Source organism: Poecilia latipinna, unplaced genomic scaffold, assembly GCF_001443285.1.
Source record: "Poecilia latipinna isolate Pla-1442-1.1 unplaced genomic scaffold, P_latipinna-1.0 Scaffold459, whole genome shotgun sequence".
NCBI classification, from domain to species: Eukaryota; Metazoa; Chordata; class Actinopteri; order Cyprinodontiformes; family Poeciliidae; genus Poecilia; species Poecilia latipinna.
The window spans coordinates 61,875-78,460 of record NW_015113075.1 but is presented as its reverse complement, the minus strand read 5'-3'; the positions used below and the strand labels follow the sequence as shown (position 1 = coordinate 78,460).

At 42.1% G+C, this 16,586-nt stretch overlaps 2 protein-coding genes across 2 annotated transcripts in view; one reads left to right on the top strand and one right to left on the bottom strand.

Annotated features, from left to right (window-relative positions):
* The first annotated feature begins 282 nt into the window (after positions 1-282).
* On the top strand, positions 283-3,021 carry LOC106951422 (G-protein coupled receptor 35-like). Its single transcript, XM_015038956.1, has one exon. The coding sequence runs from the start codon at positions 283-285 to the stop codon at positions 1,153-1,155; it is 873 nt and encodes a 290-aa protein (XP_014894442.1). The 3' UTR covers positions 1,156-3,021.
* A 482-nt stretch (positions 3,022-3,503) lies between these two features.
* Positions 3,504-16,586, bottom strand: part of LOC106951425 (semaphorin-6B-like) — a 40,234-nt gene continuing 27,151 nt past the window's right edge. The window contains exons 6-17 of the mRNA XM_015038964.1: positions 16,124-16,222; positions 15,952-16,042; positions 15,564-15,683; positions 14,655-14,743; positions 13,672-13,889; positions 13,448-13,579; positions 13,074-13,223; positions 12,811-12,987; positions 11,049-11,189; positions 10,228-10,305; positions 9,134-9,195; positions 3,504-7,999 (exon numbers count right to left, since the gene is read on the bottom strand). Coding sequence (XP_014894450.1) covers positions 7,014-7,999; positions 9,134-9,195; positions 10,228-10,305; positions 11,049-11,189; positions 12,811-12,987; positions 13,074-13,223; positions 13,448-13,579; positions 13,672-13,889; positions 14,655-14,743; positions 15,564-15,683; positions 15,952-16,042; positions 16,124-16,222 — 2,343 coding nt within the window. The 3' untranslated portion in view covers positions 3,504-7,013. The remainder of the gene's footprint in view (positions 8,000-9,133; positions 9,196-10,227; positions 10,306-11,048; positions 11,190-12,810; positions 12,988-13,073; positions 13,224-13,447; positions 13,580-13,671; positions 13,890-14,654; positions 14,744-15,563; positions 15,684-15,951; positions 16,043-16,123; positions 16,223-16,586) is intronic.

Below are 16,586 nucleotides of genomic sequence, written 5' to 3'. Positions count from 1 at the left end.
TTCTTCAGAGAAAGGCAGACGCAGAGGCCTGTCAGTGTCTGTTGAATTTCGTTTTGACAATCTAAACAAACATGAAACTTTTAGTCTGACTGACTGTGGGAAAAATGCTTCTGTGTGTATTATTTATATACTGTGTGTAAATATCTGCTATTTGATTGTTAACAGACTTTAAAGACAGATTGAATTGATTACGTAAAATATATTATTAATATTATCAAGGATCAACTGATGTCATGGTCACTGTTTATTTATGATTATTTATTTGTACAGATAAAGTAAAGAATGTGCACAAACGCCACCAATCAGACCAATCAGACCGATGCTCATTGCACCTACAGCGACCTGGAGGGTTTGGGTTACAGTCTTGTGTTTCTCCTCGGTTTCGTCATCAACGGCGCTACTCTGTGGGCCTTCGTCGCAAAACGGGCCTCCTGGACCGACACCCACATCTACATGCTGAACTTGGCTCTGGCTGACTTTCTCCTGGTCCTTTTCCTTCCCTTCCGGATTTACGACGCCTTTTTCTGCCTGCCCAAGACTTGGCTCTGCACTATCCTAATTTTTATTCACTACATCAACATGTACGCCAGCATCCTGACCACGACAGCCATCAGCCTCCACCGCTACCTGACCATCAGGTTCCCGCTGCAGGCCAGATCATGGAAGAGGAGGAAGGAGGCAGCTGTCGCCGTCTGCTTGCTCATCTGGGTGTTTCTGATTTCAGTTGTTGTTGTTTTTCACAAGGTTAACCTTCCTGAAAAACTCTGGTCATGCTATGAAAGATGTAAAAATAACAGAATCAGTCCAGAATTCACCTCGATCCTGTTGTCTCTCGGCTACCTGGCTCCTCTGCTGATAATTGTGTTCTGTTCCAGTCGGATCATCTGCATTTTGGAGAAAGAGCAGGAGATGTCAGAGGGAAAGAAAAACATTGTTGGGATAGTGAAAGCAAACATGATTGTGTTTTTTGTCTGCTACACGCCATTCCACATTGCGTTTACAATCAACTTCTTTTCAGAGGTGCCACCAAATTGGACGCCGTTCACTTATTTACCAGCTCATGTGTTTCTACAAGTGTCTGACTGGATCGCTTCCACAAACTGCTGCTTTGATTCCATCAGCTACTATTTTTTATTAAAAAAAATTTACACATAAATTAGTGACTGCTACTTTTTCAACAGCTTGCAGAGTTATGTAAATGTTTCAAATACTGCACAGTTTCCTGTTCACCTACTTTTACCGCAGTGTAGATGTGCAGCGATGCTCGGAATAAATTCATCTTCTGTCGCAGCAATATTAGAAGTTTGTTGGGGGAGGTCTCTTTCTGTTGTGAATTTGTAGTTTTCATATTTATTAGTAGTCAATGAGCAGGCCACCAGTCTATCACAAAATGGTCAAGCAGATAAAGGATGAGATGAAGGGGTTTCAGTGAGAAAAGTACATATTAACTTCAGGACAAAACACCTTGTAAGGTTGCGGGCTGAGTACCAGAGTCATTATCTAAGTAAAACTGCTTCTGGACCAGCATGGACTGATGGGCCACTTAGAGTGGAAGAGACAATAATTATAAGATCAACGTATAAAACCACATGCCTTGTGGCCTCATGAAACTAAAATTACAATGTTCATCCATCAAGACAATTGTCACATGCGGAGACAAAAGGGAACAACATGCCAAGCATTTAGTACAAGGTGTTGCAGAATGTGTGGGTGTTTTGCTACAAGGAGAGACTGGTGCACCTCACAAAATACTTGGCATCATGAGAAAAAAAAAAAAAACATTCTGTGAAGATGTTAAAGTAAAGACACCACCCGGTAAGTTAAGTGGGTCATCCAAATAAGCACCAAGTGGTTACAGACAATAAAGTCGATGTTTTATAGAGCCCATCATAAAGCCCTGATCTCAGTATCATACACCCTTATAGTGCAAAGTATCTGTTTGCTGTAGGAATCCGCCAAAACTATTTTAGACTGTGAGACACTTGTGGAACAATACCAATAGAGTTTTATTTTAGTCATACAGTCTAAAGCCAAAGTGGCAAATGGAACTACTAAACTTAAAGAAAGTAACAACCCCCATCTGTTTTCATAGTGTATGTTAGAAAAGCTTGGTTCGACACGTGAAACACTTTAAACTTTTGATCCTCTCAGTGATTTCCAAAAACCTGTAGAGCTATTCTGGACCTCGACTCTTCGCACAGCAGCAGCAGCCTGCGTCATGCGTGACACCTCGGACAGCCAATGCTCACTTAACACAATTGCACCCATGGGAGCGATTCTCCTTTCCTTAAAGGTTGCATTCAGCATCCAGCTCCCTCTAGTGGCACAGGAATTATGTGTGCCAAAGGCTCAGAGTCTGTTCAGAGGATTCTCACCCTAAATGCACCTATAAATGTGTTTTTGTGTAACCGCACAGTGCATTCAGAACCACACAGGATGACATGAGCGCTCAATTACATAATGCCATTTAATAGCAGTACTGATTATTATCAACTGCAGTGTAGTGACTGCAAAAAAAGACATTACAGGCATCAGTCAAATGAGAAGGTTGAGCAGCGACTGAGGTCGGGCCTTCAATCCTAATCTAAGAAACTGAAGGAGACGGCTAAACTCTGCGCTTAGCGAAAGTCACATCAGGTCATTTTACATACGTTTTATTCACAGCATTGTCACCGAAAAAAAAAAAAAAAAATCTTTCGCAGTCTTGTCTTAAAAGACAGAGGACAGCGACATCCCTTCCCCCCAATAAACCCAATACACGATACATTCAGGATGATTATTTACACTATTCACAAATGATACAGACAGCTCCTTCAAAATAATAATAATAATAATAATAATAATAATAATAGTAATAAAAAACTAAAGAAACAATGACAGAAATTTGTGCTTTTCATTATTATCGCACAGTATGATGACCACAAAGAAAAACAAAATGAGCACATTCACTAATCAGGTTGGAGATCTCTCGGTACGGCAGTTTGGTTGGCAAAGAAAGATAATCACTAGACTGCGAACAAACAACAAAAAAAAAAACTTCACAAACGAGTCACACAGTGTTCCCTCGATGCGTTTTGCAGTCCATTTGAAGGTTTGCTTGTAAAGTATTCAAGAATCGTCGTCATAAAAACGTGAGCTGAACACACAGTTCATGTCATCTGGGAGGGAGTACAGAAACACTGCAACCGTAGCGGGCATGACAAGTAGAGTCAGTATTCAATCATACATATTTACAGTGTATGGCATGAAGAGTTAAAGTAGCATTCGGCAACAAAGAGGGGAGCTGAAAAAAAATGATCTCAACAGTACAAGCCAAAATTTTGTAAAAAAAAAAAAAAAAAAAAAAGAAGAAAACATTCAGCATGTAAGGTCAAAGGCATACATATCACAAGTATACTGCAATTAGAGAGTTCTTCAAAACCACAGTACATGAGAAAGGTGCACTGCTGACTGAAATGGACTTCATCATGGCACTTAAAGACGTTTCTCTCAGTTTTTTTCTGTTTTTTTTTTTTTTTTTTTTTTTGCTTCTGTAGGATCAGGCATCAGTAAGTCTTCCATCAGCTGGGTTTGGCACAACGATGTGAAAAAGACACACTTGTGACTCGGTGAGATCCATCTTAGAGCCAGTTGATATGAATCATTTGGATATAAAAACATTAATGGCATGAAAAATGTTCTGCCTTGCAAGCCTGACGCCTGCCTATATATGTATATATGTATATATATATTTTGGAGCTACAGTCTTACATTATCATTTAGTCTAAATCAAAGTTTCATATGTACATTTAAAGTATATATTGCTGCCCAAACAACCAGCATTCATTGGTCAAGTAACAGACTAGGACTGACGAATCAAGCCTTCTTGTAAAGTTATGATCAAGTTTTATACAGTGCAGATAACGTTTAGTGGCACCCCTAAACATATGTTTGAAACTTTAAAATAAATAAATATTTTATAGCAGCTGGATGAGCTCACACAAAAAAGTTTAGAAAAATGCACCCTTTAATTTAAGGGTGTATTTGTTAAGGGGGGGGGATTAGTTTTTAATAAAACATTCAGTGAAACATGATGGTAGTTGTGACAATCCCTTTGAAAATACACTTATTTGACAGTTTTTTTTTTAATTGCTTTGTCTGATTAGAGTTTTACAAACTTCCAATAAATCACCCAGGCTGTTGAGGAGGATGGGAGATTAAAAAAAAAAAAGAGTGGCATTTTGGGAATCACCAAAATCTTTACAAAAACTTTTAGATGCTATTTTTATGTCAACTGCTTGACTGGAAACAGTTTCGGAAAAGAGCCTTTGCTTTCAGCATGAATGTAAAAAGTTGATGTTTGCTGAATTCATTGGGAGTTATACGTAGCCACATGCTGTGGGCAGATGACTACTTTCACACAGCATGTCTGTATGCTCAATTTCAATTTTTTGCAGAAATCCTTTTTTTTTTTTTTTTTTGCGTGGTTGTTCATGCTACCAACTAAATGCGACTGCAATCAGACTTCTGTGTAAACGCGACCCACATGCACAGAAGAAGAAAGCAAATGTTCACACAGCAGCACATTTTTACAGAATAATGGAACTAAAATTGTCTGTTGATTAATTTCAAAGTTATTCAGCGATGGGAACTGACAGGATCGCCACCAGATCATAACAAAACGATAGAAGCTAACAAAAGACTTCTGTAAACTCGTCTGTCTGGATTTGTGCAAGGAGTGGTAAGATTGTGATGTGATGCGCTCCGCTGACGCAGACTTTTTTCACAAGTTTCATAAGTCGAGGAGCGCCTTTGACTTAATCTGTCAGTGCCTCTCCTTAAGACTCGACAGAACACTCATCTCCAGAGACATACAGGTCAGATAACACCTGACATAACGTTTCAGACCGCAGACACTCTGAAAACTATCGGATGCTAATCTGATTTTGTGCCATGCGTGGTGGCACGAAAAAGTCAGACGTGGGAAAATCCAGATTTGGGCTTGCATTTGCTTAGTTTGAGCAACAAAATAACTCTATGTGGGTATAGAGTGAAATAAGAAATGAACAGGTGAGAAATTGATGCATGCAAATTGCTAAATGCAGTGATAGACCCTATCACTGAAGGGTCTATTTCTCTTCAATGATAGAGTCCACATAGTCATGGACTTGAGAAGAGAAATGTTGCATTAAAATTGTTTGTCACAAAGGAGATTCTCACAACCAGTTGCACACATGCTAGAGAAAACCTTCATAGCTAGAAAGCTATATTAGGAGAGTCAAAAGTTACAGCAACTATATTAGTTCCTGTCTGCTGTATCTCTCATTGAACTTCTTGGACCAGCTCTGATCCCACTGAAAACCTGTGGGGTTGAACTGAATAAAAGAGAGCATATGGCAAAAACATTTGAGTCTGTCATAAGAGAAGTCTATTTCCCATCCTACTGGCAAACTATTAACACCCAGAGTACCAAAAACTGTGGCCCCCTCTGAGTCTGACAAAACTATTATTTCTTCACAATTTAGGATTTTTCAAAGGTTTTCAGAGGGATATTATGTTACCACAGTAAATGATGAATTTATTTTCAGCCTTTCTCTCTGTCTTTACCAGGGGTGCCAATAAAAGCCTCCAGTACTGTATCTTTAGTCTCTGCTGTAATGTGAAGCTGCAGTGTGTAGCTCTAAATGTAGAATGCTTTCACAGCACAGGACACTTTGATAGGTTGAATATACAGTTCCACTTGGCGGCGGGGGACATTTCCATTCCCCCTGCTGCCTCCGAGTTGAGCCAGAGATTTCAATCATTATCACTGTAACTGTCACATTGTACCGTATCACATCCAACAAGGACCTTGACCCACTGTAGGGCTACAAAGGAAATATGCCCAAAAACCAGGCTGGGCTCTATAAATATCACTAACCCAAGTGTTTAAAAGGAGACTAAAACCCAAATGACGGAAAAGGTCTTTATATATTGCAGCGATTTGAGTTTCTTCTCAGAACAACACCTCTGATTCCCCCCACCCCCCTTATGTCCTCAATTCAGCAAAGGCTTTTCCACATCCGTCCAATGGCGTGGCGCAGTCCCACCAGGCGTCCTTGAGGAATCATTGGTCATTAAAAAGAACGGGGCGTGTGTGTGGTGGGAGGTGGTGTGGTTCGGGGGGGAGATGGACAGCTGAGATGCTGTCATTACACAGAGGGTGCAGTTGGCAGGAATAGTGCTGACACTTCAGTGCTGCACTCTGCTCTCCACAGGCGTGAGTTATGGTCCCATATCCCTGCATGTTAGAGGCATTTGGCACACAAGTCATGCTTTTTCGTAGAATATATGGGGTCCACCTGTACAGTCACGTGTAAGTTCTATGTGCGTAGCAAGGTGAGGGAGTATAAAAAGGAAATCAGGGAGGGATTTGCTTAGACTCATCTGTTCAGTCCCAGTGACTGCCTGTTGATTCACCTCCGGCTTTAGATACTTAAATAGTCTTCGGAGTTTGCAATTTTGCTTCAAGTACCTTGTTGGCAATCAGAGTGACAGGAAATACACTTAGGAACAGATGGCTGGCAGTCTCTGTAATGTCAGAGAAGGGACAAAGCATCCAGTCAATTTGCAGAAAGGAAGGCATTCTTTAAATCTTTGTCCTTATCCCCAGTGCTCCCGGTTTGGTTTTCTTTCCATCTCTTTTTTCCCTCCATCCCCTCCTCTCTTTCTCATCCCAAAGAGCTGGAGGGAAAGGCAACTCTGCATTGCAGACACAGCAACAACCTCAGCCGGTCTGACCAATTAATGAGAGCGAGGATATGAGTGGCAGAGCCAGCAGCCAGTTGAAGGCAAAGGCTCGTTACGGGGTGAAGAGGTTTGCCTGAGAGAGTGAAAAGAGAGAGGAAGCTGGATGACAGTGAAATATAGATGTAGAGAGTGGAGGATGGAAAAGGGAGGGAGAGGGATTGACAGAATGAGGAGAAAGGAGAGAGATTCATGGAAATTTAACGGCGCGCTCCACACATGGAAGGAATGCTTCACTTCCTCTGAAATCACTGGCCTGCCTGAGTCCTATCACTGCAGTTTTTCTTGCTCATCAGCTGGCTGAGATCCACCAGCTCCCCCAGCTCCCCCCGCTCCAGAGCTCCTCTCAGCAGAGCCCTGCTCAGGCCTGGTGTGTGTTGCTGGGACATGTAGGCCTGACCACCGGGAGGGGGCATGGTGGGCGGCGGCAGGGGGACGGGGACCATCCCATGGCTGCTCAGGATGTACCCTTCCGGGGCCGGCCAACGCAAGGGCAGCGGCTCGCTGTACTCAACAGGGGCACTTGGTGCCGAGACTACCCTCCTGCGCTCAGGAGAGTCCTGAGGGGTCATGGGGTAGACATATTCTCCTGCAGACTTCCTAACGGGGGCCCTGGGGGTGCCTTTCCCTCCTTTTTCTTGTTTGCTCAAGCAGACATAGTGCTGACGTGGCGTGTCGTTCCCCCGTCCCTCACCGCCATGTCTCCCCCCTCCACCCTGCTGAAAGAGTCTAGTGGTCAGGTAGACAGAGGGCGGCATGCGGCAGGGCGAGCCCAGACCAACAGACCCTCCGCCAAGGTACGTCTGGCTGGTGTCCCAGCCTCCGGAGTTGGAGTCAGACAGTCGTAGGCCTCTGCGTTTCTGCTGCGGGGTGTGCTCAGGAGTGGGCAGGAATCCCGGGTCGAGCTCTCCCGATTTGACCCAGCCGTTGGGCATAACAAACAGGGTCTCCCCACCCTGTGAGCACGAGCGCTCGCCACCTCCCTGCCTCGTGACGCTCAGCACAGAGCCGGCCATCCCGCCGGAGTTACTCAGCAGGCCCCTCTCCCGCCGCTGGATGGAGGACTGGGAGCTGCCGCCGTGACGACGGTTGGCAGGTTTGTGGGCCATGATCCAGCACACGGCGAGCCCGGAGAGCGCCGCCCCAATGGTGAAGGCCGAGACCGCAGACGCGACAAGGAGATTGAGGGAGACCAGGCTCTCTGGCTCAATCAACAAACTCTGCTGCAGAATTCCTGCATGATTGAGAGACATAATCAGGAAGGCGACAAGTTAGTGCAAATGGCTTCCTCAGGCTCCAGTCTGAAAGTATTATTATTATTATTTTTATTACACATAGAAGTAGCCTGTTACTTAACAATATTTTTCAATACCTACAATAACACACTTAGTCACACCGGACATTATGGGGTTACTTTCTGGGAGAATTAAGACAATCTTCTCTCCAGTTTGTCCTTGAGGCCTCATGAGCTCCAGGTTCAGTGAGGCCTGCACTTCTCATCAATACAACCCAAACCACACCAGCTGACTCTTTTTTTTTTTTTTCATTTTCATCCTCACTCTTTCCTTCCATTTGCCTGACCTAAGAATCTCTCCTCACATTGTACCATTACCTCAATGTTTCCACCCAACTCTAATCGCTCCCATCTGCAGACACAGGGCTTGTCTGGCTCGACATATTTCGAGCTTTCCCCACAGTTTGGACGAGAGTCCACCAGGTCGGTTGTCTGGCGTTGCTTACCTCTAACAGGGAAAGTTTCAAGGAGTGAGATAAACAGAGGATGCTTAAATATATAGCTTCGAGACAAATGTTTAGGATCAGAGCAAAGGAATATGCAACCCGAGCTTGTTTTGTTATGTTTTGGAAACTCTTAGCAACTGAACTGAGGCTAAACTTCAAATATATTCTCTGTGGTCCCCCCAGCACTCACATCTGAGCCTCTCTATGACACAATATGACATTATGCTAAAGCTATTTCAGGGTTGCTCACCAGCAACCTCCTCAGATCTCAACTACGTTGACAAAGCAAAACCTCAGAAGCCAAAGGATGATGCATTTAGTCTGGATTTGTCTACGCCCTTTTTCAGACCAAATCTGAATAAAATATGTCACACTGACTGGGGAGCATTCTCGGCTCGTTATCTTCCTGATTCAGGTCGTCAAAGACAAAAAGATGCTGGGTGGAATAGATACCGATGAGCTGAGATCGGTAATGAATTTCTGTTTTCTTCCATTTTTTGGTAAAGCCAGAACATAATGTTCACTCACAACTAGACAGCTGCAGTGAAGAATTGAGCCACTAGGTGGAGCACTCAGCGACTCTGCTAAGAGGACCCAGATGAATCCATGTTATGCTGCTGAAACTTACCATCACAGTCTCCTAGATGGGAGGTGGTGTTTCCATATTCCACATCTTGTTGAAAGGGGATTCTGTAGTCACAAAAGAAACACATATGAGCATCATTTTTTTTATCATAGGGAAGAAAACAACACTGCTCAAAATTAACTGTATTTGGGTTCAAATGGGAGATAAGATGATGTTCATTACCTAAAAACAGTTCAATTTAAAAGAGACAAAGATGTTAGCTGTAATCTACGATGTTAATCAAGTACGATGCCGTCAGGCTGTTGTGCATGAAATCAATACGGCACAAAGTAATAAATTATCCATTGTAATGGGATACACTGCTGAGCTCATTATTGATCTTCCTCCTCAGCAGGGTCAAAGGCGAGGGTCAACGATGCAGGCTGAATTAGAGTTTTTTTATACTTGTAATGTAAGAAATTTAATGACAAATGCGTACAGTTACCATTTCCTCATAAACCAAAACATTAATCATAATTTGTCTGTAAGTACATGTCTTGAATAACTATTTCATCTAAATACGTAGCTGACAAACGTTTAAAAATAAAAAGCTTTCATGAGATGCGTTAGCACAGGCATGATAATATGGTGGACTAAAATTATAAATAAAATGCTTATTTCTTGGAAAGCTTATTGTTGGTGTGTTTTTTTTTCTCTCCACATAAAGTACATCCAGCTAAGTGGTTCTGTATTTACAATATTGCTTTCCAATGACAAAGCCAATGACGGAGCTACTGCTGCTTTTAAATGTGTTAATGCTTTTCATTGCATTCTGCAGCTCTTCTCTATTTAAATCTGTTGCTAAGAATTTGATTTAAACTGCCACAATCAGAATGTTTTACAATAATGAGCATAATTACAATTTTTATTCATTACATATATGTACTCCTATTGCATTGATAACTAACACTAAATGAAAAACAACAAAAAAAATGGATTGATTATTTTATTTTCTGCTTTTTTATTGGTCTCACACCTGCAACAACCAAGAAGAAAAAAATAAAACACTCAGCATTTTTCCTATAGACAGTAACTCCAGTCCACCTGCATAGATTAAGAACCATTCACAGTGTTTTTGGGGGGCTGACTCCCCTCACCTTGTCCCTGGCCTCAGAAAGGAGCAGGTACTGCCTCTGGTCCATCCACAGTACGGATCTCTTGAGGCGAGACAGCTCCTGAGGGTTCACAGAATTATATTGAAAACGAGTTAGCAAAATTCAAATGTCTAGCAATTAGGATTCGGAAACATGTTACAAACTTATTAGAGAGAGAGAGTTGCTGGTTAGTTGTTGAAAATAAACAATGAAAAGCTGCATCAGTGGGTAAGGGTTAGCCATGAGGACGTCAGGAGTCAAAAGGTGAGAGACAGCGCAACATAGGACAAAAGTCATCCACACACACTCACTCCTGGAGTAATCAATAACTTCACAGCCAAGAAACAGCTTAAAGGAATCTTCTTTTTGCACCAAGCAGGAGGACATTTTGAATCCAACCAATCCGATGTATGCTCGTTCTGGGAAGCGGCTGCAGTGCACAGTGCTCTACTTTCACAAATAAATTCCTTCTTTGTATTCATATTCAACCATCATCCCACAAAAGCCTCTCGCTTCAAGGCAAATATTATTTTCTGGGGAAAACCAACATTCTCGGAGTGAAAAATAAACCAAAACAAACTAGCTGTGATTTGACAAACACACATAACTTCCCTCATCTGCTGGCTAAAACAAACAAACAAACAAAAAAAGACACAGAAATGCAAAAGTTGTATGTGGGGATGGCAACAGCAACGAGAGGAAAAAAAAAAAATCGGGGATAAAACCAGCAAAAAAAAAATAGCTTTGACTCCTGCGGTCAAATAAATCTGACAATGAGACTGTAAAGAGCAATAAAATGATAAAAGTGGATTTATGTCACTCACTTCATGCAGCGAGCGTGCAGGTGACAGCGAGATGTGGGGACTCTGACCAGACAGGAGGGGAAGGCCAGCAGCAGAGTGTGGCTGGTCCGGTCCAGTGTCAGGGACAAGAGCTGACGGGCCTGAGGAGAGTCCTCACCACACCTGGAGACAGAAGCGTGAACATTCAGGACAGGACGTACGGAGGAGCAGAGGGCCCTGTCCATCATTTTCCAGCCTGAAAACTAATCTATAAGATCAATCCAGACAGCAGACTAACAGAGTAGACTGACAAAGCAGAAGAATAAATGATCTGTTTGTTCATTAGGCAACACAAAAAAAGCTCATTTTAACTCCACTCAGGACTCAGAGCTTCCCCACTGTTACATCGTCACGTACAATCGTGGAGGCACAAAGCGTATCGCTGCAGAATCCTTATTTTTGCACTGATGTATACAAGTCTGCCTTTTTCCATTTAGACTTTTACTATAATAAAACAGCTCGTGATTTTGCACATTGTAACTTCTTTTAGAGGAATTTATAGAAGAGGCAAGATGTAAAATGCTCTATTAAACAGAAAATATTGTTATGGTTTGTTTTTATGAAGTGCTATTGTGGTCGTGGTTCCCTTTCTGTCTTTCTGAACCATTCAATACTTGTTGTAACACGCTCAGTAAAATATTAACAAATACCTTAACAGTCTAGAAGTAAAATAAAAATAAAGATAAATAACAAGAAACTGAAAGTTTTTTTTTTGTTCCTGCAGACAACATTTGAGGAATGTGTAAAAATACAGTACCAGAAGCTGAAACCTGACAATTATATTCTTAAATTCTTCAGTGACATATTGATAATTCTTTTTAATTTTATGTCAAACGAACCTTTCCTTTGTGTGCTTTCAGCTTCTTAAAGGATAACTTTTTAACTTACAGATGTTTGAAAGAAAATCAGGAAAACTCCTCATCTTATAAAACAAAAAACAACTAAGAATTTTTGAAGTGATGGTCTATTAAAAGATTAGTAGCGGGTAATATTGTATCTGATTCAGATTACTTCAACCAAAGGCTGAACTAACATGATCAAACCTAATACAGAGTTCTACTGCCTTAAAACCCAGCCAACTCTTAAAATGATCACAGCACTTTAAAAACAAATGTCATGTTTGCATTCAGAGGTTATTTACAGAGAACCAAATGGTAATGTGCTATTTTATAGATTTCCCCCCCAAAAAAATTTTGCAAGAGCTAGGAATGTGTTTTTTTTTTGCAGATAACTTTTTTCTTACTTATTTTAATCCCCTAGCCGCTTAATACCGTAGCGTGTCTTCACATGGATGATGAGAGCGAGGCGTTTTCGGTCAAAGAAACCACGTTAGCAGGGGTGCTGACTTGACGCTGATGGACAGTTAGATTATTGGTTTGTTGTATGAGTGACTTATAGGCTTTGTTTCAATATCCTTTGCTGCGAAGACCTGAGCTCAACACAATTTAATGCATCTAATGGCTTCCATAACGCTCAGCTCTGAGGCTGTTGCTCAGAAAAAAAATGGTTATACATTTTGGTTCTAATTATATGGTATAAGTTACCTGTAATGGATATCATGGTTTTAGCTGAATATGCTTTTGGTGCAAAGCAGGTATTTAAGAGGATACCGCAAGCGTAAGCGATCGTCCATAAGTTGAGAGCCCAATTGGGAGCGGGTGCTGTGGGCCTCTATCTGGAACATTATGCCAAGAACTGCAGTTTATTGGCAATAAGCGATAAGGATCTCTTGACTCCCACTCACTTCTCAGGATTGAATCCCTCCACCTCCTCCAAAAACACGCTGCTGTGGGAGACTGAATCTCCACCAGAAATCATTAGGAACTTGAGAATGGTCCCTCGGGTGGAGCCCAGGAACAAGACGGTGCGGTTCTTGTGGGGGCCAGCTTCTGTGTCTACCACCATGGCTGTCAGCTGGTACCTTAGACGAGATAGGACAATAAATCAGAACATTAAGCAAATCTACCTGCGCATTTTCCGAGCTGACAAAAACATCAATGTGCATACCTTCCCATAGTCTTGACCACCCAGGGTCTGTGTCCCAGCAGCGGCACAGTCTCGTCCATTAGCGGATGAGTCTTCACAAAGTTCAGGACCTCGTCTGGTAAAGTTGTTGAGGTGCTAAATCTAGATCCCTGCACCGCACACCCGCCAGGCCTGCATAAATAAAGAACACCCCACAGAAAGGAGAATTGGTTACGGAGGACTCGTTTTCATAGCCGGATAGGTTGTTTTTATCTGAAACGCACTGACGGAGCCGTGGCACGGAGAGCTGGAGCTCATAAGGGAGCAGCAAGAAGATTATCTGTGAAACAGATGCTCAGGAGAGAAGTGCTGCAGTGCTCTGCTGGATTTATTATTATTTTTTTGCTTCACATTACCTCGGTTTAGGCACTGCTTCGTCTGGTACAGGTGTCCAAATGGACTCTGGGGATTTTTGCTCTTTAAATCGGCCCTCAAAAACATGAGCGAGCTGCTGCATGTCGAACACGCAAACCGCAGAGCCCGGGATGCTGCCAGAGAGAGAAAAGGAGAGGGAACTCCGCTGATGAGAAAATAATTATCTCTTTCCAGCTACATGTGCACACAGCGTGTCTCCGGCTACCTGTTTGGCGGCGTGGAGAACAGACCCAGGATGACGTCCCGTCCCTGCATGTGGATGATGTCGCTGGTGGCGTGTAGGAGGTTGAAGTAAAAATGGGAGTCTCCGGGGATGGAGCAGTTCAGACGCGCCTTCAGGAATGTGGTCCACTGTTTCTCGAGGACACGCTGAGAGCCACCCAGGTCTGATTTACACACGCGAGCCACACGGGACACCATAACCTGGGATGCAAAAACAGAGATATAGACACATTAGGAAAGGAATAATTTGGATTTTAAAATAATTATAATAATAATTAAGTTAAGTTATTATCAGTAAATGCTCATTTGTCTGTAATAGATGGATGGTGTATCACAATGAATTTGTACAAAAGTAAAAAAAAAAACTGCTACCGCTTTTTAAACAGAGGGCAATATTTTAGCTGATCAGATTAAAAATATTCTTGTTTGAGAAGATTCAGAGGGCATTCAAAGTTTCAATAAAAAAAAGTCTAATAAAAAAAAAAAAAAAAAAAACTTTAAGTTGCTTTGACTTCATCTGAATATCTTGTCCTGTTCCACAGACGGTTCTCCACACAAATGTCTAAACAGGAAAAGCTGAAGGACGAGTCATTAACTTTTTCAGCAAAGTAAATAAAGCTGAAAAACAATTTGGTGTGTTACTGTGCTGCGTTGTGAAGTGACCAACATTTTATAAAAGTTTATACAGAACCAATTAGTCAGTGACTCGGTATAGACCATTTCCTAAACGACTCGAGGCATCTCGGGTGTAAACATTTCCACTTTGAGTTGTCTGAATTTGCTTAAATCAGCTAAAACGATTTCTACCAGATAGGATTTATTCACTTTCCCACCAACTCGCTGCAAAAAATGGCATTTTTCTACCACAGGTGAAGGAACTATTCCTGCTGCCCGCAAATTTCCAGAACCTCGCAGAGCAGCAGAAAACAAAGAAGGTAACATGACAAAAAAGGAAAAAAAAAAAACCTTCTCTAGATGGTGAAACTCCATGGCCATCTCTCTAAAGAAGAAATAAATATGTGGCCCCCACTCCATGGCACTGACAAAGTAGGGCTCTGAAACATAAGAAGTGACAACACAATAAAGCAAAACAGTCCCTGTGACAACAGCCTCATCAACCTCAAACACTGTTGTCCACCACGCTGACTAATTAAACATTCATGTCCTGTTTAATCAATCCTTATAGACATCAGGGAAGATGTTATCATTATCATTTATTCATCTTGCAAGGCTTCGACTTGCCCGAGCTTGCTTCTTCCCCCCTTCGGGCTGCCCTGTTCAGTCGGAGAGACTAGTTAAGACTTTGAATCTGTAGGGACTCTGGCTAACCTCAATACATCAGTCTGAGTGCATTCCTATTATAAAAAGCCTATTAAAGGGAGGCCTGAAAATCATGTCTGGTTCTGTTAGAACATACTTATTTTTTGCTCTACAAACTTTTCGTATCCATGTGTCAGACTCCCAAAATAGAATGTAGTGGTATTAACCTAATTCACATATATATATATATATATATATATATATATTGCAACCTTTACAATGGGTAAAGCAACCTATTGTAAAGGTTGCTTTACAATAGCAACCTTGTAAAGTCATAAGCTTCAAATCATTTGGAGCTCCTGGGAGAACAGGAAGTTGTTTTAACAAACACCTGTAGCTCCAGAAGGACATTTTGAAGTCGCCTTAAGAGAGGCAGTTAAAGTACATTAAAGTTAACATTCAGAAAAAGGCAAGTCTTGCTACAGGTAACATTGGTTCAATTTTCTTTCAGCAGAAAAGATAGCATGGGTGGTTTCAATTATTTGCTTGCTGATTGTCTGTTGAAAGTGTCTTGGCCTTGACGGTCACTTTTAAAGTGCCCGTTTCCAAAAGTACCTCGAAACCATTTAGAGTCGTGCTTCACTGTGCGGAGAGCTGGGCTGTCGCCGAGACTGCGATAGATCACCGCGTCGATGGCCAGAAAATCTGTCACAGTGCCGGTAAAAAGACTTCCATCTAAGAGAAGGGAAGGAGGAGAGAGGGACGATGGGAGGAGATTAGGGGGGAGAGGGGGGAGATACAGACGGAGAGATAGCACAAGGTCAGAAAGATTAAAACCAAACAAGCAATGCAGGAAGAGGCCTGGCTATAAATCATGTGTAAAGGTAAACCTGAGGGCGTGGACGTTTTGGAGCGTGGAGCTGAAAACTAACTCCTACGTCTGCTAAAAACAAAATAAAAAAAATTGATTTTATGCCCTCGGGGAGCAAAGTCGACCTCCTACCTGCGAATAACGCCACATTAGCGTGTCGAGGATCGTATGGACACCGGGCCATCCCGCTGACGGGCTCTCCTGCCATTTCTAGAGTGTCTCGCTGCAATAAGAGGCGCAACATAAAGACAACCCGACTGGGAGACACTGAGATTCTCTTACAGGCAGACAGATGAGTACTAACGGTGTAGTTGGCACACAGGGGGTTGAAAGCGTTTGTTCCACATACAAACAGGCCATCGTGCTGGCTGAGCAAGACCTTGATGAAATTACGACACTCTCCCTGCAGGGAAGAAGAAAAAGAGAAGATGAGGAGGAAGAAAAGAAAGGAAGTTCAGGGCATTGTGAAAAGGAGGATTATGAAAGGCTAAGAATCAGAGGAAGAAATGTGATAACAGCCCTAAGGTGAAACAAAACCCTGAACTGCACTCTCTCCAAAGAACAATGGGGCTCTGGCTGTAGTCTTCAAAGTAAAGGCTGCACATTGAAGTTTAAAAATCCTCTCAGTGAACCTGGGACTTCGTAACCCTGCTATCGGGATTTGGTCCATCTGTTGGATTGCTTCAGAAGAATAAAAAAAAAAAAAAAAAAACTGATCATGTTTTTTTTTAGGCAGATCAGCAATATCTCTACTTAATACAATTTTA

What these genes read in the sequence shown, in the direction of transcription:
- LOC106951422 (XM_015038956.1), top strand. Translation starts at nt 283, where the DNA reads ATGTGCACAAACGCCACCAATCAGACCAATCAGACCGATGCTCATTGC.